This window comes from Corythoichthys intestinalis, chromosome 15 (genome assembly GCF_030265065.1).
Source record: "Corythoichthys intestinalis isolate RoL2023-P3 chromosome 15, ASM3026506v1, whole genome shotgun sequence".
NCBI lineage: Eukaryota > Metazoa > Chordata > Actinopteri > Syngnathiformes > Syngnathidae > Corythoichthys > Corythoichthys intestinalis.
Window position 1 is genome coordinate 16653704 of NC_080409.1, and position 26127 is coordinate 16679830.

At 40.8% G+C, this 26127-nt stretch overlaps 1 protein-coding gene across 2 annotated transcripts in view; it reads left to right on the forward strand.

Moving 5' to 3' along the window:
• Nucleotides 1–238: 238 nt before the first annotated feature.
• The window catches only part of arid1b (AT-rich interactive domain 1B), a 400911-nt gene continuing 375022 nt past the window's right edge, over nt 239–26127 (forward strand). Inside the window, exons 1-2 of one of the 2 annotated variants that reach the window (XM_057859493.1) lie at nt 239–359; nt 18461–19657. In XM_057859493.1, the coding sequence (XP_057715476.1) occupies nt 18512–19657 (1146 nt within the window). In that variant the 5' untranslated portion in view covers nt 239–359; nt 18461–18511. Of the gene's footprint in view, nt 360–18215; nt 19658–26127 lie in introns of those variants that run through there. The other variant, XM_057859494.1, reaches the window with a different exon arrangement.

Genomic DNA, 26127 nt, shown 5'->3' on the forward strand with positions numbered 1-26127 from the left:
ATGACTTCTTAATTAGTCTGCTGGATGAATGAAAACACAACAGTCAGAACAACAAGATTAGAAGCTCTTATCATAACTGTATAGACCATGGGTGCCCAAACCTGTCCTCAAGGTCCTCTGTGGGTCTTGGTTTTTGTTCCAACCAATCGAGCACAGACAGTTTAACCAATGATGTTTGCGCTAAAACAAGCAGCACCTGACTGCAATCAACTGATTACACTTGTGAGACACCAGATTGGTGAAAAGATGTGGTCTTGTTTTGTAGGAATGAAATCCAGCACCCACTGCGGCCCTATGTGGAATAGTTTGGACACCACTGGATAGGCCCACTGCAATATTTTTTTGTCTGCTGCAACAAGGTATGCCATTGCTTTCCACCATATACATTTTCTGTGAGCACATTTTGGCAGATCAGTCTATAATCTTTCAGCATGGGCTTTTGTACTTGCAAAATATGCTTTAACACAGACACATGGAAAACACACACAGATGAAACCTTCTGAGAAATCACCTGTTGATGGTCCATAATGTAATAACATACTTCATTTGAATGGGTTGCTACCATAATGTCATACACTTCATTAATATTCCCATGCCGTTTGACTCTCTGGTCTTCTGGAATTATTAGGGGTATGGAGGACATGGCGATGACACAAGACGGCAGCAACCCTCCCAGCCCCCTTTCGCATCACCTCCCCGCCGTCTTTTCATCGCCTCCCCTCAACCCTTCAACAGGCCCGCCACAAATTACCCACTTTGCCCGCAATATTATCTGGGCTTATTGCTGGCCTCCATAATTAGAGTCTTAATGTCGTTAGCCCCCATTAGGCTAACAATAGATCCTTGGAGCAAGGACACTTTGGGAAATAACATGTCTGAGACCACTTGACTTTTGTGAAGAGATAGCAAGAAAAAAAAAGGAACGAACACATCTGAAGCCATTACTGATCCGAACAGTCAAAATGGTTTCATTCAGGATGACTTGATGAAAGGCGTACCATCTCCTTGGCAAAAATACATATTTGGACAAATATGCACAGGATGAAATGGCAAACAGACACAGTCACACTCATAATACAGCTCAAACGGAGAAAGTGTTTCCCATTTGTGCACTTATTTTCTTTTGACAGCGACAAGTATAAATATCATCTCACATGGCATGGCAGCGTAGTCATGCTTGCGTTTCAATCACATGGAGTTAGATACAGTAGTTTGCCGCTGAGATCCTTCTTATGCTTCACAGAGCAAGCGAATTCAATGCCCAAGCTCCGTTTGATCCCCATCTCGTCCCTCGAAGACATTATTCCTGTAACACTGTACAAGCAGATGACTTCATGGTGCGGAGGAAATATTGTGGAAGTTATTCATAAATATTAGATTAGATCAAAACAGCCCATTGCTTGCAGACTCTGAGCTCCTGGGTCAATCCACTCAGACAGAACAGGGAGGATTGGGTGTGTATTGGAATTGAAGCCAGGAGATGAGAAAAAAATAATGAATAAAATAAAAAAGTAGAACAGCTTTCACTATGCTATTTATTCAGTGCTAAGTTGTTATAGGGCGCACATGTAGAGATTTGTTTATCTTCTGATCAACACATTCATTTATTCTTAATTGTCTTGTTTTGATTAGCTGCCCTAACACACAGTACACCAAACCTGCAGAGATTAATAGGCAGTTTTCCTCCAAATTCTTCCTCTCTTCCCCGGAACTGACACAAATTGGTGAAATATCACTTTGATCATGCCTCCTGAACAACAAACAAAACACAAACCTAATTAGCCTAATTCGGAATCGTTCCAAATGCTTCTGTTTGTTGCGAAAGCCTTCATTCTCCCTAAATTTGTTTAACATAAAACTTTGTTGGACTGTAGAGCATTGTTCTAGCCTTGCATAAATGTGTAATGACATGTTTGGGTAAAAAATGTAGTAGGTAGTATCTTGCATTTGATATTTGACCATGTTGATGTGGGAAAAACCAGTAGGATGAGACCAACCAGGACTGTTAATTGTTAACTTTTGTCTTTGGTCTGTCAAATTTTTGATTGTTGCGGACTTGAATTTTATATGACATTTAAAGGTAGAGCAGATTTTTTTTCAATACTATGAACATATTGCTTTTTGTGTGTGTGTGTATATATCTTAATTTCCGGACTATTGAGCGCCCCTGATTACAAGCCTCACCCAGTACATTTTTAAAGGAAAAACAATTTTGTACATACATAAGCCTCTCCTGTTTATAAGCCGCGTCTGCCCACATAGTAACATGAGATATTTATGAAGAAATACACAGAGCTTTCTGAGTTTTAATAACATACAGTGGGGCAGATAAGTATTTAGTCAACCACCAATTGTGCAAGTTCTCCTACTTGAAAAGATTAGAGAGGCCTGTAATTGTCAACATGGGTAAACCTCAACCATGAGAGACAGAATGTTTTTTTTTTTTTTTTCCACAAACAGAAAATCACATTGTTTGATTTTTAAATAATTTATTTTCAAATTAGAGTGGAAAATAAGTATTTGGTCACCTACAAACAAGCAAGATTTCTGGCTGTCAAAGAGGTCTAACTTCTTCTAACAAGGTCTAACGAGGCTCCACTCGTTACCTGTATAAATGGCACCTGTTTTAACTCATTATCGTTATAAAAGACACCTGTCCACAAACTCAGTCAGTCACACTCCAAACTCCACTATGGCCAAGACCAAAGAGCTGTCGAAGGACACCAAAGACAAAATTGTAGACCTGCACCAGGCTGGGAAGACTGAATCTGCAATAGGTAAAACACTTGATGGCAAGAAATCAACTGTGGGAGCAATTATTAGAAAATTGAAGACATACAAGTCCACTGAAAATCTCCCTCGATCTGGGACTCCATGAAAGATATCACCCAGTGGCGTCAAAATGATAACAAGAACGGTGAGCAAAAATCCCAGAACCACACAGGGGGACCTAGTGAATGACCAACACAGAGCTGGGACCACAGTAACAAAGGCCCAGCTCAAACGGGCCTTTGTAACTCAGTAACACAATGCGCCGCCAGGGATTCAAATCCTGCACTGCCAGACGTGTCCCCCTGCTGAAGAAAGTACACGCCCAGGCCCGTCTGCGGTTTGCTAGAGAGCATTTGGATGATCCAGAAGAGGACTGAGAAAATGTGTTATGGTCCGATGAAACCAAAATAGAACCTTTTGGTAGAAACACAGGTTCTCGTGTTTGGAGGAAAAATAATACTAAATTGCATCCGAATGTGAAGCATGGGGGTGGAAACATTATGCTTTGGGGCTGTTTTTCTGCAAAGGGACCAGGACGACTGATCTGTGTAAAGGAAAGAATGAATGGGGCCATGTACGAGAGATTTCGAGTGAAAATCTCCTTCCATCAGCAAAGGGCATTGAAGATGAGACGTGGCTGGGTCTTTCAGCATGACAACGATCCCAAACACACAGCCAGGGCAACAAAGGAGTGGCTTCGTAAGAAGCATTTCAAGGTCCTGGAGTGGCCTAGCCAGTTTCCAGATCTCAACCCCACAGAAAATCTGTGGAGGAGTTGAAAGTCCGTGTTGCCCAACAGCAGCCCCATAACATCACTGCTCTAGAGGAGATCTGCATGGAGGAATGGGCCAAAATACCAGCAACAGTGTGTGAAAAGCTTGTGAAGAGTTACAGAAAACGTTTGGCCTCCGTTATTGCCAACAAAGGCTACATAACAAAGTATTGAGATGAACTTTTGGTATTGACCAAATACTTATTTTCCACCATGATTTGCAAATAAATTCTTTAAAAATCAAACAATGTGATTTTCAGTTTTTTTATTTTTCCACATTCTGTCTCTCATGGTTGAGGTTTACCCATGTTGACAATTACAGACCTCTCTAATATTTTCAACTGGTAAAACTTGCACAATTAGTGGTTGACTAAATACTTATTTGCCCCACTGCACGAATCGGATTGTAAATATAGCGCCCGACTTACGGGAGTAAGGGAGGTGCGGAAAAGCGAGAGACGTGCCTTCCTGTTGTTGGGGGGGGGGGGGTGCACGTCGGCTGCTGCAGACAGCAGTCGTGTGTTGTTCCACGAGTTTCTAAAATAAAGAATTGCAACCTAACTAAGCGGGTGACTCTTTGTCAACGTTACAATACTACTACTACTACAATAACTTTTCTTTCCAAAGAGCGCCAGCAAAACGGCACTTAGCTGACTACTCAAGCTCACTCCTGTGCTTGTGTCGTCCTCTTCGTCATGGAGCAGACCGGCTTTTCGAAACCCGTTGGTGATGGTGGATTTTTTTTACACCGCTCCAAGCTGTCAGACTTGTGCAAAAGTTGCTCTTCGTGTGCGGCCAGTTTTGGTAAACGATCTCTCATCTAAGCCTTCAATTCAACTTGGCATGTCATATCCATTTCTTCTAGCATTTTCCATGATGCGCGTCCGCTAATTTTACCAATGCACAAAGATGAGGGTCTGCTACTTTTATCCGTGCACAAAGTTAAACTACAGGTAAGAGTGAAAACTAGCGTCTTCCTTGACACATATATTCCACGTGTCTTACGCTTACACTTTATGCTCGAGCGCTCCTGGTGGTCGTTAGAAAAATTGATAAATTGGCCACATCATTGCATACGCCGCAGGATTCAAAATGAGGGAAAAAAGTAGCGGCTTGTAGTCCGGAAATTACGGAATATATATTTTAATCATTTACGTACACCCAGGGGTGAAAGTGGGCCTAAACGGACCGGTACGCCATTCCGTTATAAAATTCAGGGGCAGAACTTTGCTTTGATGCCAAAAATATGACGGCAATTGTCAAACCTCCATGTTAAAAAAATAAAACTGCTAGACAAACATCTCCAAGTAGAAAACATCTATCTACTAACGTCAGATTTACATACATAAGTGTTGACAACGGGCCTAACAAAGTGCTTCTGTAGCGTCATCCGTTTCTACCAATATTTATTATTATTTATTTTTATTTCATGGAATTATCTTAGCGTGTGCGGTATTTTTCGGACTATAAGTCGCACCTGAGTATTCGTCGCATCAGCCATGAAATGCCCAACGAAGAGGAAAAAAACATATAAGTTGCACTGGAGTATAAGTCGCATTTTTGGGGGAAATTTACTTTATAAAATCCAACACATTGAACAGATACAGTATGTCATCTTGAAAGGCAATTTAAAATAAAAATACAATAGAGAGCAACATGCTGAATAAGTGTACAGTATGATAATGTTACATGATGAACAACGAAATGCGAACGTGGCCGTTGTGTTAACGTAACATAGCTATTAAGTTATTAGTTTTTCAGATAACTATAGCATAAAAAACATGCTAACAAGTTTACCAGACCATCAGTGTCACTCCAAAACACCAAAATAACATGAGAAATTATATAATAATGTGTTAATAATTTCACAAATAAGTCACTCCAGAGTATAAGTCGCACCCCCAGCCAAACTATGAAAAAATCTGGGACTTATAGTCCGAAAAATGTGGTGTGTGTATGTAGTCCGACGAGACAGTCGACTCACTTCAAAGTGTGCATGCGAGCAGCAAACCACCCTAAACTTGGTTGTGTGTTCAATAGCGTACCGCACGAATGCTACAGTACGTTTCCTGAACGGTCTTGGTGTCCGAGGCAAGCAAACAGGTGGTGCTGCTTGAATTAACTGTCCCCTGGGAAGACCGTGTAGAGGAAGCTGAGGAGAGGAAGAGGGCCAAATATACAGACCTGGTAGTGGAGTGCCGGCAAAATGGATGGAAGGCCCGCTGTGGGCCTATTGAAGTGGGCTGCAGGGGCTTCGCAGGTCAGTCTCTGCACCGGGTCTTGGGACTCTTGGGGATTAGCAGAGTGCACATGAGACGAGCCATCAAGAACATCTTGGAGGCCGCCGAGAGGACTTCACGGTGGCTCTGGCTAAGGAGGGGGGGACACGTGGCGAAGTGCGCTACCTGGACACAAGTCGGGGCCTGATAAACCCTGGCTGGGTCTCGCGGGTGAGGGTGTCTGATGTAAGAAACACCCTATGACCCCGGGTACATCACTGACGATGTGTCCAGGTTGAACCACAGGGTGTATTCATGTATCTGTGGGGAAAAAAAGTGAAAAAACTTATATGTACGTCTTTCCAATGCTAAATTTGTATTTATTCAGACTTGGAATGTGCATTGCAAAATGCATTGGAAAAAAATATATATATACTAGTATAGATATAGAACACACACCCCCAAAAAAATTTGGAGGGGGGTGCTACTTCGTGGTTTTTATTGTGCGGGGTTATGGTACCCATTAACCACGAAAAATGAGGGATTGCTGTAATATGAAAAAAAGTCTGTTTTATCTTCAAAATATATTCTATTGTGCATTATGTAAGTCATTTGTACTTAATTTTGTTCATGTATAGTACTCATTTGAAAAAATATATATCCACTGTATACTGTATATAAGTCGGTATTTGCATTATATTCAATTTTAATGTCCACTGTAGGTTCTTAAGTAATTAAAATTGAGGTTTTGCATTTAGGTGTGAGGAAAAAAGGGAAAATTAAAATTAGGAGATGGAGGTTGGGGTTACTGCAGGGGTCGGGAACATTTTTGGCTGAGAGAGCCATAAACACCACATTTTTAAAAAATGTAATTCGGTGAGAGCCATGCAATATGTTTAAAACTAAAAATACAACTAATGTGCGCATGTTATGTAATTTCAACAGTTTCAAAGTACAATAAGTCTCTAAATTCTTTTAAATAACATTGTTATGCTGTTGCTAATCAATAATGAGTGTTTCTTACCATTAATGTGACTTCTGGTGCTGCATGGTGTTGCTGATGGCTTTGTAGTCTGGTTGATACATGGTGAGGTTAAGCGTCATGCAGGCATTAAGAAACTTAGGATACGCGTCTTTTCATGTTCCGAAGAAGCGCGACGAATCCTGTTTTTCCCAACCATACACGGAGCACCATCAGTGCACACCAAAACAAGTTTGTCCATTGGTAGATATTTTTATTTAGCGAACTCAATGAAGGACTTGAATAAATCCTCCCCTCTTGTTGTCCCTTGCATAGCCAAAACTGCTATACTTTCCTCATATAGTGTGTCACCGACAACATACCTTGCGATCACGCTGAACTGTGATAAATTGTTTACGTCCGTTGACTCATCCAAAGCGAGTGAAAAATATGGAGCCAAATTTATGTCCTTCACTTGCGTTGCCTCAATTTGATTTGACATCATTATGGTAATCGTGAACAGTTCTTGCTGACAGGGGCATGACTTTTATCCTTTTAATAATCTTGTCTTCATCCGAAAAGTCGTCAAAAAGTTCATTGGCAACATCAAGCATGAATGCTTTGGCGTACTCCCCATCTGTGAATGGCTTCCCGTTTCTCACAATTGCTAAAGCACCAGCAAAGCTAGCCAAATTCCAGTCATCTTGTTTGGTTCAAACACGGAGTTGCTGCTGACTAGCTTGCACTCTTGACATGCTTTCTTCCTGTTGTCCCCTACCGAATATTTCGATGCAAATATAGTATGGCGGGTGTCGAAGCGCCGCTTTATATTTGACGTTTTCATAGATGCAATTTCATCATTGCATATTTGACACACCGCAGAACTTGCTCTCTCCACAAAGGCAAATTCCTCTGTCCATCCCTGTTGAAAAGTAAGATACTCCTCCTCTTTTTTTCTTTTTGCCATCTTCTCAAAAGGTTTTCTAAAATTAGCGGGGAAAACGAAACTAAAACCGTGGGGAAATTACTACGCACATGCGCACATCAGCCCCTCTTTTTGACAGCAAAATACGGCGACCCCACCCGCCTCATCTGCGTAGCCAATGCGATTGATAGACAGATAAATAGATAGACGCAACAACATGTATGTTTGCCACTTTCCCACGAAAATAACTGCGAAACCGCTTTCTAGTCGTTGGGGATCGTCACCATTTTGCGCAATGCACGAAGGAGTATAAGGAAGCTTTTTTTAATTTATTTTTTTATTTTTTAATAATTAAAGATTTGTCTGCGAGCCAGATGCGGCCGTCAAAAGAGCCAGATATGGCTCGCGAGCCATAGGTTCCCGACCCCTGGATTACTGTATAGTTTTTGTTAACTGTTATTTTGCACATCTTTGAAAAAACACAATTTCAGATGAAAATCACCTTCTCTTGCACGTATACCTTGTTACAGTAAGTGTACCAGAGTAGCCTAATGCATGTGTAAAAGCTATTGTGTTTTATAGGTATAACTGCCAAAAGCAGTTTTCTTTCTTTTCTTTAGGAGGTTTGACCCACCCAGCCGACCCCGAGAAAAAAAAAAAAATATCTAGGCCGACAGAAAAATATATATTTGTCCGACCTTTATATCAGTGAGTTCCGGCAAGAAATTCTAGCCACTTTCACCCCTGCATACATCTTATCTAGTATTGACCCCAACCAATCAAAGCCGAAGGCCGCTTCCAGAGCGACTGATTTTCACTATATGATGCCATACCTATTCAATGCCTTTGTATCAGAGATTTTTTTCCCCTTTTGGCAGCATTGGCTCTGAAGCCATGCGGCATGTGAAGATTTCACTTACCGCAAGCAGCGTGAAGCCTACCTTGCAATGCTAGTGGATTAGCTCGCATCGGCGCGCTAACATATGCAATGACTGCCGGCGCGCTCTTCCCCATTAGGTTGGCACATCAAAGGCGTTGGAAGAAGGCAGTTAAAAGTGGGCTCAGTGTGGATCTTGTAAATACCATCTTTTGAGTAGGAGCCTCTCAGGGGACACTTCACACACTCCTCCAGTCGGGAGAAAGGAGGGATGGAAAAGGAGCAGTGACAGGCATCAGAAGGGGAGAAGGGGGTGGAGATATATATATATATACAGAGAAAGTGTGTATGTGTGTGTTGGGGGGGTGTTCTAAGAGCCCAGTCCCCTGTCACCATCAGGATGGGATCTGTGGATGAAGAAAATCACTCTCCGCTACTTTCCTCTGCGTCTCTATCTTCCTCTCATCCTCTTCCTCCTCTTCACACTTCACATGATAGCTGACAGTGAAAGTAGAGCATCGCTGCTCGCTGTTTCTTTTGAGTCATGTTTTTCATAAGGCATAAATAGAGCATGCCGCAACTTGGGAATTCTGTGATTCTATGTTTTAGTATACAGCCAAAAACAATAGCATTCACTCTTCTCTAGTGTTTTTTTTTTTTTTTTTTAAACATTTTATCCATCACAGCTGTTTTTAGGACTCTAGTGAGGCCCTCAACTCTGCAAGGAACCGAAAGGAATGAGAGATGTGTTTTGTTTCTCATGTTGTGCTCACTCCCAGGCCTTTTGTAGTTGTCTTTTTGTAGCCTGATCAATGAAAATGTTATTTACCCAAGCCTGAAATGAAAAGACGACTGATCAGTTTGAGGCATATAGCATACTAATGGTTTCTGGCTTGGTTTTTGGCCTTCCTGAGCCAGTCAACCTGCTTCTTAAACCACATCTCCTCCAGCATCATGTATGCAAATGTGTCTACCAGTCTCTCCCTTGTGATCAGAACCAACAACAGCGTGTGCATTCTCTCCATGTGTTTCTCTTCTCTGAAAGCAGTGCAACACCAGGGCTGCATCTATCTGAACTGTGTGTATGTGTGTCGGACTGACCCACTTTCTTTGCTTGGCCGGGCTTCTGCCGCTGTCTGCTGTGCCGTTCTGTGCTCTGCTGCTAGGGGAGATCCCTCCAGACTCCCCCCAGCCCTCCTCCTGACAGACACTCACCCTGGCATGTTATCCCCCTGTGGATTGCAGACCTCTGCCTCTATGCCAGTGTGTTCACGTACCTAGATGCACACATGCATAAGGCCTAACAGCATCCTTCCCAATGAAAACACACTCATTCGCATATTAACAGGCAGCACATCACAGTTCTGTGCATTCTCATCCAGCGTCCTCCTTTTTCTCCATGTTTGTCTGGGCTTATTGTTTCAATCTTGCTGCATCAGGGGGCCCCCGAAGGTTATAAATTAAACATAAATGCAAATGCGCTGAGCCATTGCCGCCCTACGCCTCCCTCTTTTTTGCACACACACACACACATGCTCACCATTCAAACAGATCAGTGTGTCTGCGAATTAATGGAAGAACAGTGGGCTTTTTTTAATGAGCGGGTGAGGGAAATTAGAGTTGCAAAGCCACAGCGCAGCACACCCCGAACTGCAGCCGAGGCAACGGCTTGAAAAGCCATCATAGAATATGCTAATGCCCCCGGTCCTCTCACTGTCAGCCTTATAGTGTTGCTCTAGATGAGATCAGAGCTGAGGCTTTGATCTGCCACTCTGACGGCAGCCAGAATCGGCATGTGTACAAAGCACAGAGAGCAGGAAGTGTGTGTGCGTGAGGCTTGCTCTAATTACTAAAGGTGCACACAGCCAGCCACATTTCCAAAATACGACACCTATTACACAGCATCTCCAGTGTCGAAAATCCCACTCTACTCCAAAAGATGATATGTCCATTTTTTGGGGGGTATCCTATAGATAAATAGCCATCTGGTCCTGTTGACGCTATTATACCATGAACATAGGGCATGGTTAGCACCATTGAGATCTTGTTGTTGGACCATAACCAGGCTATGGCTTTTATTTTCTGCCATATGGACACATAAAGGCAAGTGGCGGGGGCATGTTACTCGGGATGCCACTTGTTTTGGATGAGCTTCCATTTGGAGAAATGCCACCAAGCGTTCTCGTGTCAGTTGTCAGGGAAATGTGTTTTGTTTTTCCATTGCATTTTATGATGAATTATAAAGACACAATGCGCAGGAATTAGACAAAAGCTGACCATACTTCAGCTCAGTTAGTCTCTGGGATTAGCTCCATAAGTGGTTGATTATTATTATTATTTTTACATAAAAGCAAATTAAATGTGACTGTAACAATAATATAATGTGCAATGTAAATTTTTTAATTGTAAGGCAGGTGGTATATGAGTCTCTGCTATGAGTGGCTAAATGAAAATGAGTTGACATAAAGGAGCAGTAGACAAAATGTACTGTACAATTTAAAGTTTAGTGTATCTAGTGCGGGGGGGGGGGGGGGGGGCGCAGAGCGATGCTGGGTTGGCACATGTGACCTTGGGGAACATACATTTTTGTCATACTAGAATAAAGTGTAATTGCACATCCACTCAGTTGGTGGCAGTGCCACTCTCATTTTTAGCGTGTGCGAAGTATTTTTGAACAAAACCAGAGCACACAGCAAAGAGCTCTGGAGATATGAAAAGCTTAGACAAGGAAATGACGGAGCATATGTAGCATTTAGCTTTTGGCTTTGACTTTTAGTACAGTGGGAGACGAGAAAAGACCAGACTGTTTACTTACGCAGCGGACAGCAGGAATAATTTTTGTCAGCGAGTGCCAAATATTAGTGTTACATCAGTAAACCACCAAGCACTGTCAGCATCATATAAGGTGGCATTCCAAGTTTCTCAGTGCAAAATAACCCCACACCATAAGCAAAGGAGGTGATACTGCCTGCAGCAAAAATAAAAACTGTCCCTCTGTCCAATGACACTGTCCTTTTGTTGTATTCATTGTTGTTTTTTCGGTCTAATTGTTCGACATATTGCCCTAATGAGTTAATGTTGCTAATCAATTTGAATTTATTATCATTTGTTGATTTTATTAAATTTTATTTTTCGGCATCAAACGGTCAAAAAATGTATCTTGAGTGTATTTTTACAAGAAAGGATGTGTTTTAAAAAAAAATTTTTTTTTTTTACACTTTATTGTTAGTTGATCTGTATTTTTTCTTTCATATTAAAAAGAACAATGTTACGCAGAGTTGTACTTAAAATAATAAGATTTTTATATACAAATGATACTACAGTATATTTAAGTGGTGGCAGAGAGTTGGGGGGGGGGGGGCGGAACATTTACATATTCCTGGGGGGGGGGGGGGGCGTAACAGAAAATAATTGAGAAACACTGATCTAGTGTTAAGCTTCCCTAGCATACACATTAATTCGTACATTTTTTTTACTATCTTAAAGCAACACTTGGTAACTTTTCAACCTTTATAAAATATTTTCATAGCATTTGTGATGGTATGTCGACTGATAACTAGTTGAATGACACCTCTTTAATATTTTGAGGGGGTCTGTATCGCTTTCACCGGCACTAATTAATTTTGAGGAGGGTGGCCATAACCCTGCTACATGAAAAAAGTACAAACCTGCTGACTTCTTTATGGCAAACGTCACTTCCCCCTTTTATTATAAAGATGAAAGTTGATGCGAAAGCTTTTGCGCGAATACTGCAAAGTTGGCAGAGCAACAAAAGAGACAAAAGTTTTGTCCGAGGAGGCGAAAAAAAGGGGTGACTGCCACCCAGGGTTAAAAAGATACTCAAAAATAAACATTGGCCCTGCTTTCACTCACTGGCATGACACGAGTTCTGGTGGGGGGGTTAGCCACACTAAGCCACACTGTCGCTAACCGTCATATGCTATTGGTTAGCCACAAATGGATTCATTACCTTATTACCATCCATCCTTCACACAGCTGCTGGAAACAGCAATGTTGTTTAATCCATCTGCAAGCGACCGTGATTTCACAACACTGCAGGTGTGCGCTGGTCCTCATGGGAAACGCAGTCAAAACACTACCGCTTTTGTCCACCAGCGTCACTAAAATCGACCAAAACTGAAAAGTTACCTAGTGTTGCTTTAAATCGATAGAGTCAAAGATGAGTGCACTTTTATTTAATTTCTCAACATTTATTAAACTGTAGTTAATTTATCCATGCAATTAAGTTAGACTTCAATATACAGTATTTTGGATCAAGATGGCTTGGGTTTTCATGTGTACATTCCTCCTGTGCGTGCAAGGGCTTTTCATATGGCTTCTTTCTTGAATGACATTTATGTGAGGTTTATAGGGGACTATAAATGTATAAATGTATAAGTGTATGATTAGTGATTAGTTATTTGCTCATATGGGATCCAGGATTAACCGTTGTCCAGGCTCTACCACACCTCACACCCCAGGTTGGCTGGGTTAGGCTTTATGAATGCAAAAGAAAATTGATGGATGGATAACTTGAGCTGTGTCAAGTTAATGGCCTTTATATAAGTGAAAATGTTAAAATTCACAGACATTTCATCATGTCTTTTTATCAAGGCAAAAGCTTTGTAAGCATGAACAAATCCGTGAATTGTGCTCAGCTGCTAAGGCCACACTCTTAACGGTGATATTTACTTTATCATGCTCTGACTTGTACTGACACAATATTTCCAGCAGGGGTCTTCCCTTTGTCATGCACATACAATAGCTTCCAAATTGCACAACATGTAATACAGTCATTCATGCCTTGTTTTGTGACCTAAAACAACAGGTGGCAAAAAATATCGTTGCAACATCACAATAATCGACATAACATTCACTATTGGCATCATCATCTTGATCATACTTATCATCATCATTGTCGTCATCATATTTGACTTAGCACCACGAGCAGCAGCAGCAGCAGCCGTTATCATCATTACCACGGCCATCCTCAGCACCACTCATCCCCAAATCCTTCCCCACCACAACCTCCCCCTCCTCCGCCCCTCTTTCATCCACAGCTCCCTCTGTTGATCAAATGCATCTGATCTCATCAAAGCAGAGCCTCTGCTTATTCAAGTCCCAGCAGACACCCAGCGTCTTTGCTAAGCACTATTTTACATTCATGTTTGAATTTCACTGATGGGTTAGAGCGTATCTTGTAGACTTTGGTTTTTGTGTGGTCCAAGCCTGCAGCCTGGGGTTGATTTATTTTATTTCATCCACTCACTTTTTTTTTCAGCGTTTTTTTTTTTTTTTTTTTAAGCATTATCAGTTCACACAAGTTGCTCTTGCACACAAATGAAATGAACAAGGGAGGGGGGTATTAAAAATGTATACAAATAAAAGCTGCTTTAATCTGTTTTTTCCCCCCCAATGCATTTCTGCATCTGACGCAAATGCTAGTTTTTACACGTATATGGTTCTTATTCTGGTGTAAGGTGACTTTTGTTCTTTGAAAGAGGACTGTTGCAACATAGCTTTACTGCTGCCATAAATTGCCATGTTCTTGTTCCAAAGGCAACACTAGAGAACACAATTTGAGTTAGCTGTCCGACTTTTATCAGAACTGCAGGAAACTTGTGTCGAGGGACATAGACGGTAGGTGGAGGGAAAATCAGAGCTGGATAACCTAATTTCTCCCATTGGCAATTAACTCTTTATAAAGAACACCTATTTAACTCATTAGCTGCCATTGACGATGCAAGACATCATTTCCATTTTGACAAGGAGAGGTTGGCAGCCAATGGTTGCTTCCAACCTCTCCCAGTCAAAATGTCATGGACATCTAGCGCTGTTGTTCTGCCAGACCAGTTTACTTTAGCAGAACAGCGTACCTGTATGCCAGTCTGACAACTGCGGCTATCGTGCGAGCATACTAAATCACAACTGCACTTCGTTTTGCGTATCAAAATATGAAACATTTCTGTATCATGTTACAGCTGACATATACCTACTACAAGGACGATCATAAAATGGTTTAATGGTACAATGAATAATACTGTAAACATGAATACATCAATTTAGGAACACAGAATGTGACCCACAGCAAAAGCTGATAGCAGAATTTACAAAATCGAATAAAACGGATAGCTCCTTTTGGGAATAATTATAAGTAAATCAATAATTATAAGTAAATCAAATATGTATACAATAAAATGTAGCATGAAACCATTGGTAAAATCATCATTTCGCAAAGTTCAAATGCAATTTCCTTCTCTGCATGTGCAGATATGCGATATATGCCCATCCGATGAGTATCCTGATAGGTTAGGACACTGTCAATGGCAGTGAAAGATCTATCATTGTCGCTAGCAAGCAATGCGTTAAAAACTATGAAATAAAAAAAATTTGGGGAAAAAAAAATTTTTTTTTTTATTCTTTGAGCAACCAAGGTTTAAAAAAAAAGTGCATACAGCACATAAACACTGACACACTTGAAACATGCAAAAAGTAGCCAAGAAAATAGGCACAAAACCTTAATTGTTTCTGTGCCTGTACAACGTGTATACGACAGTGGGTAGCCAATGAGGCGAGACGATCTAAAATACTCACATTTGATTGGCTCAAATAGCACTGGCATTTACAAAGGTCTGACAAAGGATGTTTTGCCTACTTCCTGGAAATATAGGCTTTTATTGGTGTTTTTCTCACATATGGAAATGAAATTGTTTGGTTTTCTCCAAATTGTGAAACAATATTGTTTCCGCTGGGATGCACTTCATCAGAACTTAGTCTTCCATCCATCCATCCATTTTCAACTGCTTGTCCGAAGTCGGGTTGCACTTTAATAATAATAAAAATGTAGATAATTATATTTGAGATCTGGCGTCCTCAACATAGGGTCATTTAAGCTACACTTGTTTACCAAATGTTAACAGGGTATCCGCGGGGTCTTAAAAAGTCTAAAAATAAATTCTTAAATCCAAAAATTTAAGGCCTTAAAATTCTCCTAAAGTCTCATAAAAGGTCTTAAACACAATTATGAAAGGTATTAAAAAGCTATTTACGTTACTTTACTACTACTACTAGTACTTCGTGCTTCATTTGTAACACAGTGTGTAAGAGCTCGGAATAAATTCATATACGTTGCAAGTAATTCCAGGCCTCCAAATTTCCTTCAAATTTTTGTACGTTTTTTTGCCGGTATTGATGTGAAATGCCTCTAAAATTTTATTTATTATGGTCTTAAAAAAGTAAAAGTCTTAAATTTGGTTTGTTGAGCCCTGCAGAGACCCTGGTTAATGTTGTGGCCTACATGACCAAAAATGTGATGTCCATGTGTGTGGACGCAAAGTCTTTATGAAGTTAATTAATTATATCTATTTTCAAATTACCAAGGACTGTCACTTGCCCAATAAAAAGTTAACATGACACTTGTGTGGCAGGTATTTGTCCAATTGTGAGATTAGCCCTGGGTAGGTGTCCTGCAAAATGGGTGTCCATTTTAACAGCCCATACAGAGTACAGTGGTACCTTGAGTCTTGACATACGATTGCTTCTACACACGATCTTTTCGGCATCCCACGTAAAATTTGATTCGCCATTTCTTTCTACATCTGACGACCAGTTTGAAATATGACGATTTATGACAGTGCCGCAGTTTCTTTGTTTTGCCTCAAGACGGGAGCACAGTTTTCTTGACGCACCAGATTTTCTTGTGAGAGAAATGATCATGGGTTCCAAGAATGTTAGTGGAGGTGGTGAAAAAGGAAAAGATAAGGCTTACCATTGAAATGAAGATGGAAATGATAGAAAAATATGAGCGTTCTGCGTGCGTCCGTGAACTGGCTGGACAATACGGCCGTAGAATGTCCGACCTCCGTTCGCCAGTCATTATAAGTTAAGGTGGCAATTATTAATATTGTAACATCGCCCCAAAAATTGCCAACTTCGTCAGGTTTCTAATCATTTCAGAACTTGTGCAACACAACATGCCTACTGTTCGCTGCAGCTGAACATTCAGAGTGAAAGTAAAAAGTCCTCTCTCACTTTGTCAAGTCAGCCACGCGGTGCGTTCAGGGACACCACGCAAAACACATTCGCCATATTAGAACCCGATTCGTTACATTATTACATGTAATATTATTACTATTATTATATTATTATTCCGTTTTTTTTTTATTCATAATGTATTTGTTTTCCTCTGTGTAATTGCTATTTGCAATAGTGCCAGCAGTATTTATTAAGGATTTAGTGTTGGTTTTCGGGCTGTGGAAAGAATTAATGGAATGGCGTACTGCACACAACACATCACTTTTGCTTGTTAATATTCATGACGTTAGCAATTGTTGCTCGGCGGGTCAAGCTCTTGTTTGTCCCTAATGGTAAATGCATGTAAATATTGTACAAACGAGATGTTTACTGAGCTAAACCTACCAATTCTGTCTGAAAATGACGTCTGTGGTGCCAAATTCACTGGTAAAGATGTAGAAGAACATACAAATGTTCAGTTAAAGAGATGGCTTGAGTGTCGAGGGCAGAAAAATACGGGAAAACGACCCGACCTGATCCAGAGGTAGCTTTTTTATCGACACCTTATTCATGTCTACAGTGCCTTATGCCACTGACGATGACATTCTTCTGCTTCAACAATCTATCCTTTACCACTATATGTTCTGTTTTTCTTATATATTATGTCCTCTGGTTGTGTTACGTCTATGACCGTTTTGGGGGTAATTTACATTGCTATCTTTGTGTAGTGATCACAAATGCTACGGACAACGAACACTTTTAATTTTTTCATAATTTTTCAATAATGTATTTACACTTCCCCCTTACTAAGGTTGTTTCTTTACAACAGAAAAGGTAAAGCTGGATAAAACATGGCTAATTTATTTAAATATCTGTATTTTAGAAAAATAGGCCTACATGACTGTTGTGATATAAAATGTTAGTCAAAGCAGTGGTACTGCCTACAAGTAACTCGGTAGGAGGCCGGGAAACGTATGAAGAAAACATTCTTCATATGTGCACAGTAGTAATGTCTAGAGTCATTTCTACAAGTTCCATAGCAGCAGTGTTTCCTCGGCATGTTCTTTTTTGAAAGATTACCGGCAGAAAACAAGCAGTAATAACATTGGTTTTATTCAAGGGCGTGTCTATGTTGACCCACTTCCGGGTTACGATGGCAAAGTCACGGTTTAAAAATATCATTCGTGCGGTACACAACTATAATGTATTCTTATGGGAAAGTCCTGCTCAACATACGACCATTTTGACTTACAAACAAGGTCCTGGAACGAATTAACTTCATATGTAGATGTACCACTGTACTAGAAAATACATTTTCAGTATTTGCATTGATTTAGATTGAGTTTTTTTTATTTTTTTTTATTTTGCTACTTCCCTTGTTTGTGGCATTAGGTATTTTTCAATTATATGACTTGGTCATATTATAAATTGATGCACCTTCAGAGTTCTATTGATTCCGTTATGCACGTAAAACATGTTTCAGTTACTAATGGTAATTTCAGCAATTTTGTTATTCAGCTCGTGCAAAATTAACCTATCCATGCTCCATAATAAATACCCGCGCGCAAAAGCAAGCGTGGATCATTGACTCCACTCCGGATTTTCCATGTGCGTTTCGCTGGAGCCCTGGAGGTGGATAAACTGGTCGAGCCCGCTCTCTCTCTCATCCCATGCTGGGCCACAAGGGCTCCGATAGAGCGGCTACATTTCACCAAGACCCGGGATGGAGGAGAGAGGTGGAGGGGGGAAGAAAAAGTTCAAACCTGAAAAGCCCAACTTTGAAAATGACGCTTCACTGACGCGCAGTTTTACCACTACGACGAGATCGCCGGCGGTAGATTAAAGTTTATGAGAATATCATTCACTTACCTGCGCTTTTTTCTTTCCCCCCCTTTTTTAATTTGCTCTGTGCGCGCGCAAGACTGGCCGAGGGTCGCGGTCGCTGCGCGCTGAGATGTTGGAGTGAGTGAGCATGGCTGCGCAAGTGGCATCGGCACCCTCCAGAAATAACAACAAGAACAAGAAATTATCCAGCGGCTTGGGCACGGAGCTCAATTCGGGGAAATCCGGAGGAGTAGGAGGAGGAGGGGGAAGCGTTCAGCAGCGCAGCGGGCAGATGCTGGGAGCCGGAGATGGGACTCTAAATAATGTAGACCATCACCGCCGAACGGAGCCCGGCATGGTGCGTTCAACTTCCGCGGGTCACGGTAAGGATGGGAATAACCTCACGTCGTCTAATTCCAACGCTTCCTCCATGGAAACGGGTTTGATCGCCAACAATAAGCTGAAATGTGTCGAGAGCGGGGACCCCCCTCAGTCCCAGACACCGCAGCCGCAATTCGGCCAGTTTGCGCCGCATCCGCAACGTCAGATGCACAGCAACAACAACGGACAGGGACCCCGAGGGACCGTGGATCACCACGGCGGTAAAGAGAACCTTCTGGGGGGTCACGTGGAGTCACAGTTGCAAGGTAAAGGTGAGGGGCATCTTAAACCCACAGAGGTGATGATGTCTTCAAGGTATGATCACACCAACTTGGGGCCAACCAGCAACAATTCAGAGTTTAACAACAACTATTACTCAACAAGGTCTTATGAGCAACATGGCGGACAACAACAGCAACAAGGGATGGGGTTATCATCTGCTCATAACAGCATGGACAACTCCCATGAAGCAGGCTACCAGAACAGCCAGTACAACCAGTACCCTGCTTATAATCGGACACGATACGGGGGGACCTACGGCATGGTGGTCCCCTCTGGGTGCAGGCAACCTGACAACATGATGATGAGTAGCAACTCCTCAGCAAGCCACGGCAAGTCAACGCTTGGAGCCTCTTCCAGTGGCTTCCAAAGGTTCCCGGGACCAACTCAGCAGCAGCACCCCTCAGGTGCAACCCCGACCCTCAACCAGCTGCTCACGTCACCGAGCCCCATGATGCGGGGCTACGGCGGGGCCTACCAAGACTACGGCGGATCCGCGGCACAGCAGGGTCTGGGGAAAGATGTGGGCCCCCAGTATGGAGCCACCACTGCTCACGGCTGGGGAGGCCAGACCAGGAATCATCCGCATCCAATTAGTACAGGCAATGGAGGGCAAGGCCTCGGGAGGAGTCAGGTAAGGTCATAAAGCCTTCCCTTCGTATTATCCAGCTGTGGTTCTGAATGTTTAGAGGGAATTAAGCTTAGGTAGTTCTGATGAGTTTTTTTTCCACATGTTCTTATATGTGTACTGTAAATATATTAATTATTATCTAAATATAAAATACTGAGAAAACCAACCAACCAAAGAAAATAAACTGAAAGTAAAAAGCACTAGATATAGTCCCCTTTTTTCTACATTAGACATGACTATTAACTAAAATAATAACGTACTGAATATACATTAAAACATTGTTTACAAATATTAAGATGCCCACCACTATAAGTTACCTACACTGAACTTTTCCCTGATACATTATGTAAAAATGTAAACAACAAAGAACTTTTGCACAGTGTGTCGATATTTTTTTAATGTAAAAATAATGCAGACGTGATCTCTAACACATTGCCAGAAGGCATATTGTGTTTAAAACACTCATCAACCTAAGTAAAACACCTCCATAAAATTTTAATTAATTCACATAACGTTGCTGATTAAAAGCTTGAGTCGGTGTTACTCTCTTCTCCTCTTGTGCAACTGAGCTGAAAATTCAAACAGATGAGCCATTGCCTGTTCCCTGAATGCTGGTTGATCATGATCATTAATGTTAAGCTATGTACATTTATTTTTTTATTTGAAGGCCTAGAAGGTTTATCACTTTTTGTCACCTGTCTTCTCACTTGTCTGTGGTCTGGACAGACAGCACTCACAAAAACTGCAAGGATCCTATGCGTCGTTCTGCTGCATTGACGACTGCGGAAATACTCCTAACTGTGTGGTAGCACAAGTCGTTAATGAGCATATGTCTGGTGTTTTTATTTTAATATTTATGTCAACGTTTTAGTAAGATTTTGATAAATATATCCAAACAAGTATTTTTGCAGTGTTCTACATTGTCTGACTAATGTTATGTTAAATGTTCCCTGCAAGCTAGCATCTATTCTTGGCTGCAGCTGGATGTTGAATGCCTTGCTTCAGGGCACATCAGTGGTAACAGTAGTGGGAGGGGACCAAGTGTTTCTAAATAAGTACTCTTCCTTTTTCCCGGCAATAGCTGTCAACGACTGCTCTCATCCCTGAAAGCCTCTCTCTTTTGGGAGCATTGTGCTGAAACACTGCTGGTGTAAGCAGCGCAGAGACCTTAATGCACACCCAGGGAAAGCAGGAACTCCGCTGCAAAACATTTTTGTCCCCGTGAGCTGTTTTTTCCCTCTCTGCAATTGTTTTAGATGCGCTAAATGATGCGCACTACTTGCACACACATCTGGACAACTCGAGGGCAATGGGGTTAAATGCAGCGTAAACTGGAACAAAATAAATGCACAGTTTTAATAGAAGACAATTGTTTTGGGTCATGTTGATGGAAACTTATTAGTTTTAGGGAGATTGCATTGATGCTGATTAAACTGGTTATCAATATGATAGTGACAAATTATAGTTTTATAACTACAATTTATGTCATCTGACTCAGTTCCTTCACAATGTCCCCCAGACCAGGGGCGGACTGGTAATCTGTGGGTTCTGGAGGATCACAGAACGGCCGGTGCCCTGGACGGCCGGCGGCCGCCATTCATTATACATCACTGTTTTTGTCCCCCCTAGCCTCTGATTATCTACAGTTTGCATCCAATCCGACAGGTGGCAGAAATGCGCCTGGCTGTTCATCGCCAGTCCGATAGAAGAACGAAAGAAGCACAAAGTTGCCTTCATTGGTTCCTTGTGGAAGCAAAATGGCGACGAGCGTTAATGCCCAATATGGATGGTGGTGGCAAAAAAAGAAAAGAGAAGGGTGGCGCGGAGAAGGTTAGGGAAGAAAAAAATTAAAGAAACTGGAGAGCGAAGCATTAAAATGTCATAAGTTGACAAATATTTTCGCAAGCAGCAGTCTGGCTGCAACGGCCACGTTGGGTAACAGCAGCACAGCCCCGGCGATGGTGAGAGGGGGCAGCCGCTCTGACGTGCAGCCGGTGCAGGGAGAGAGAAAAATAGAGGGAGGAGGTAATGATAAGCTGGTGGAAGTTCGAGAGGGAAGTTCCCCAGACAAGCGCAGAGCAAGTAAAAAGGGATGAAGAGGGTCACTTGCTCGGTATACTGGCATTTATTATCCACAAGGTAGGTACATTTTAAATGAAATAAATGACAATTAAAGGGTTAGTGCCAGCGAGTCGATGTACCCATTTGCAATCGTGTCAAGTTATAATATGCTAGTCCTACTATCACTCTCCTAAGAAAAATATTATAGCTGTAAAACAATGTATGCACACGCAGCAGCAATATTAATTCAGAAGAAATATAACAAAATATTAATAAAATGAATGGTTTTACTTTAAAGTTTAGGTAGTTAAATTGATATATATTTTTAATTATTTATATATCGTTTTGTTTTCTGGTTAATACTTTCCAATGAAGGTTATGTATACAGGATTTGTCTTGAAATGTTTATTGTATTTTCATTGAAATTTATTATTTGTATGGCAAGATTAATTATGGCAGGGGTCTCCAAACCGGTCCTCAAGGGCCACTGCGGGGCCTGGTTTTTCTTTCAACCGATCGAGTACCGACAGTTTAACCAATGAAGTTTCTGCTAAAACAAGCAGCACCTGACTGCAATCAACTGATTACACTTGTAAGACACCAGATTGGTGCAGAGGTGTTGTCTTGTTTTGTTGGAATGAAATCCTGTGCCCGCTGCGGCTCTATGTGGAATAATTTGGAGACCACTGAATTATGGCATAAACAATGAAATCGTTTTATAGACAGAGATATATAGAGATATATTATAATCAATTGGATACATAAATGAATGAATGAATTTATTGTCATCATCATCATAATCATTGACAGTTTCAGAATGTGGAATTTGCCCGAATACATAAAACTTGCTTTGAAAAATACATTTTCATTTGTTTATTCAGGTCTATCATAGAGCTAGTACAGAAAATGAACCCAACTCCAGTTCAGCCTTGCAGTACTTTGAGCGCCCCAAGTCAGACAGTGACAGTCTAGACATATTGTCTTCATTTTCTCTTAAAGTGCAAGAAATTGATGCATTTTACAATAAAATGTAAAAAAAAATGTAAAAAAAAAAAAAATTCTCCCCGAGGGTTGGGCGGTATGCCCCCGGACACCCCTAGGGGGTCTGTTTCCCTTCGTATAGCGTTTCTTGTGGGCTGGGCTGAGTCAAAGTCCAGGGCTGCTTTTTAGTCCCAGTCCGCCCCTGCCCCAGACAGTGTATGCCTGCTGTATTTGACTCCTTTGTTCACTTGTGCTGTTCAGAGTTTGAATCCACCAATCCATCCCCCTGAAAACAAATCTTGCTTTTTTCCTGTCTGGACAGCATTTGAGCAATATATTCACCCCACAAAAGCTGTATGTTTAATTCATATTTGGTGCGCCAACATTGTTCTTCTGTGCTCTGACAGGCAGTGTGAGAACGGCGATCGGCATTGTGCATAATAGCGCATCCAATTTGGCCCAGTAATTCTACAGTGCCTCACTTCAGAGTATGTTTGGTCGGCACACGCCTCTGTCACCTGTTGGCACATTTCCCCCCCTTTCAAATTTAATTTCCCTCCTCATTGCCTCTCTTCAGGAGGGAGCAGTGAGTGAATCCACTGCACCTCATTTACACTTGTATCCCCTTCTCCACGACACGTACTGTACACACGCGCATACTTTTCTCTCTTGACTGGACAATCACTAAATTAAAAACAGAGCTTTTATGTACGTGTATCTGTGATTCGTGTGGTTGTAGTACTGTTTTAGTAGTAATATTAATAGAAGTTTTACCATAAGCAATCATAATTAGATAAATATATTACCGGCTGAATTACACTCACTGGTGATGTAGTCTTACACTACTGCGCAAATGCTAAGCCCTTATCATGGAGAAACGAAGTGGCAGCGACTCTATTCATCAAGTCGAAGTAAAAGAGTAATGCGGTTCTTTTAAGATGGACTGACTGTCAGAGTATTTGTAAATAGAAGAGCAAGTGGTGAAACAGGGTGAGATTTATTTATTTATTAATTATTATTATTTTTCTTTAAACCTTTCCTGTGTAGCTGCTTGGACACGGAGAATAGCAATCTTGAGTGTCCTTATTGTCTGAACAGTTTTAATGTGGGAGTTTAATATACAGTGGTACCGCTATATACTATGAAGTTAATTCATTCCAGGACCTTTTTTGTAAGTCAAAATAGTCGTATGTCGAGCAGGATTTTCCCATAAAAATACAATATAATTCCATTAATTCGTTCCACAGCCCGAAAACCTACACTAAATTCTTAATAAATACCGCTGGTACCATTACAAATTGCAATTACACATAGAAAAACAATATTATAAATAAAAAACAGAATAGTTATGTAATAATAGTAATAATAATAATACCTGTAATAATGTAACAAATCGGGTTCTAATGTGGCTGATGTGTTTTGCTTGCTGTACCTGAACGCACCTTGTGGCTGACGTGCCAGTCAGATAGTGTGGTTGAGATTTTACTTTCTCTTTTAATGTCCTGTTGTTGTTGTCTAAATCAATGTAAAAACTGAAAATGTATTTTCTAGTACAGTGGTACCTCTACATATGAAGTTAAATCCTTCCAGGACCTTGTTTGGAAGTCGAAATGGTCGTATGTCGAGCAGGATTTTAATTCGTTCCACAGCCCGAAAACCTACACCAAATCCTTAATAAATACTGCTGGTACTATTGGAAATAGTAATTATACAGAGCAAAACAAATAAATTATGAATAAAAATCATAATAATAATATCATAATAATAGTAATAATAATAATACCTATAATAATGTAACGAATCGGGTTCTAATGTGGCGAATGTGTTTTGTGTGGTGTTCCTGAACGCACCGCGTGGCAGACGTGACATTGTGACCGAGAACATTTTACTTTCACACTTCATGTTCAGCTGCGGTGAACAGTAGGCATGTTGTTTTGTGTTGCACAAGTTCTGAAATAAATTAATAAAAACCTGACGAAGCTAGCGATTTCTTTGGCAATGTTACCACAATAATTGTTACCTTAACCGATAAAGACTGGCAAGGCAAGGCAAGGCAATTTATATTTATATAGCACAATTCAACACAAGGCAATTCAAAGTGCTTTACATCACATGAAGACCATAAAAATCACATTTAAATCAACACAACGTAAAAACCAAGACAAATGATCGCATTTAATCACAGAATAAAAATAAATAAATAAAAATAAAACAAAAATAAAAATAAAGCAAAAACTACTACTACTAATAATCATTGAAATCAGCAATGGAGATAAGCACAAGAGGAATAGAAGGCAGGTAGGTTGAAATATACGGAGGTCGGAGGAGGACCGTTGAGACCGCCGTATTGTCGAGCCAGTTGACGGAGGCGCACACCACGCTCATATTTTTCTATCATTTCCATCTTCATTTCAATGGTAAGCGTCACCATTTCCATTTTTCACCACCTGCACTAACCTTCTTGGAAACCATGTTGATTTCCTTCACAAGAAAATACCCCTTGCAGGAAAACAAAGAAAATGCGGCGCTGTCATAAATCGTTGTATTTCGAGCATGTCGTCGGATGTAGAAACAAATAGCGAGTCAAATTTTACGTCGGCTGTCGAAAAGATTGTGTGTCGAAGTACCACTGGACTCCCATTGTGGTTGATCGTTATGTTTTATTTATGGACTATTTATTAACTCACCCATGCCACAACTGGACCTTAACCAGGCCAAAGCAGGACTCTTCCTATGATTAAGGCAGGACTTTTTGTCTTTTTCATTTTAAATGGCCCAAATCAATTATATCAAAACTGAACTAATGAAAATTACTGCTGTAATTTAATTCTTTTAATAAGCCATGTAACTTGCTATGATCCAAGGTTTTGAACATGCGTGATATTGGTGTGTGGCCACATGGTAGACATCTTTTGTTGCTCACAGTGGTCCTCATTGTGCTCAGGGAGCTTGTGTATCTGCTCAGATACATGAATAATTTGAGGGAACTATAACTGTAATAACTTTGATTCTTTAATCATGGTATTTTACATTATGTACAACTCAGATTTTATGTTTATTTTGCAATAATCGAATTACAACATGCATTTGTTACATGTTTTGATGCATTTTTATGCATTATATAAGATTTATGTCTAAATTTTGGGGGGCTTGGAACGGATTAGGGCATTTACATGGAAAACGTGTCTCTACTTACAGAATTTTCAAGTTAAGAAACTACTTCAAGAACCAATTACATTTCGTAAGTAGGGGTACCACTGTAATTGTAAAAATCTTGTTCTCAATACAGAAAATTCTTATTTACTTCTCATCATTAGCTATTTTGCTTGGTTACAGGGTATTTATCAGATTGAATATGGTATTTTAGTATTAAATTGTTGTACTTTTTTAGTTGTACAGAGAGTGACCTCTTTATTCACTGGTCACAATTT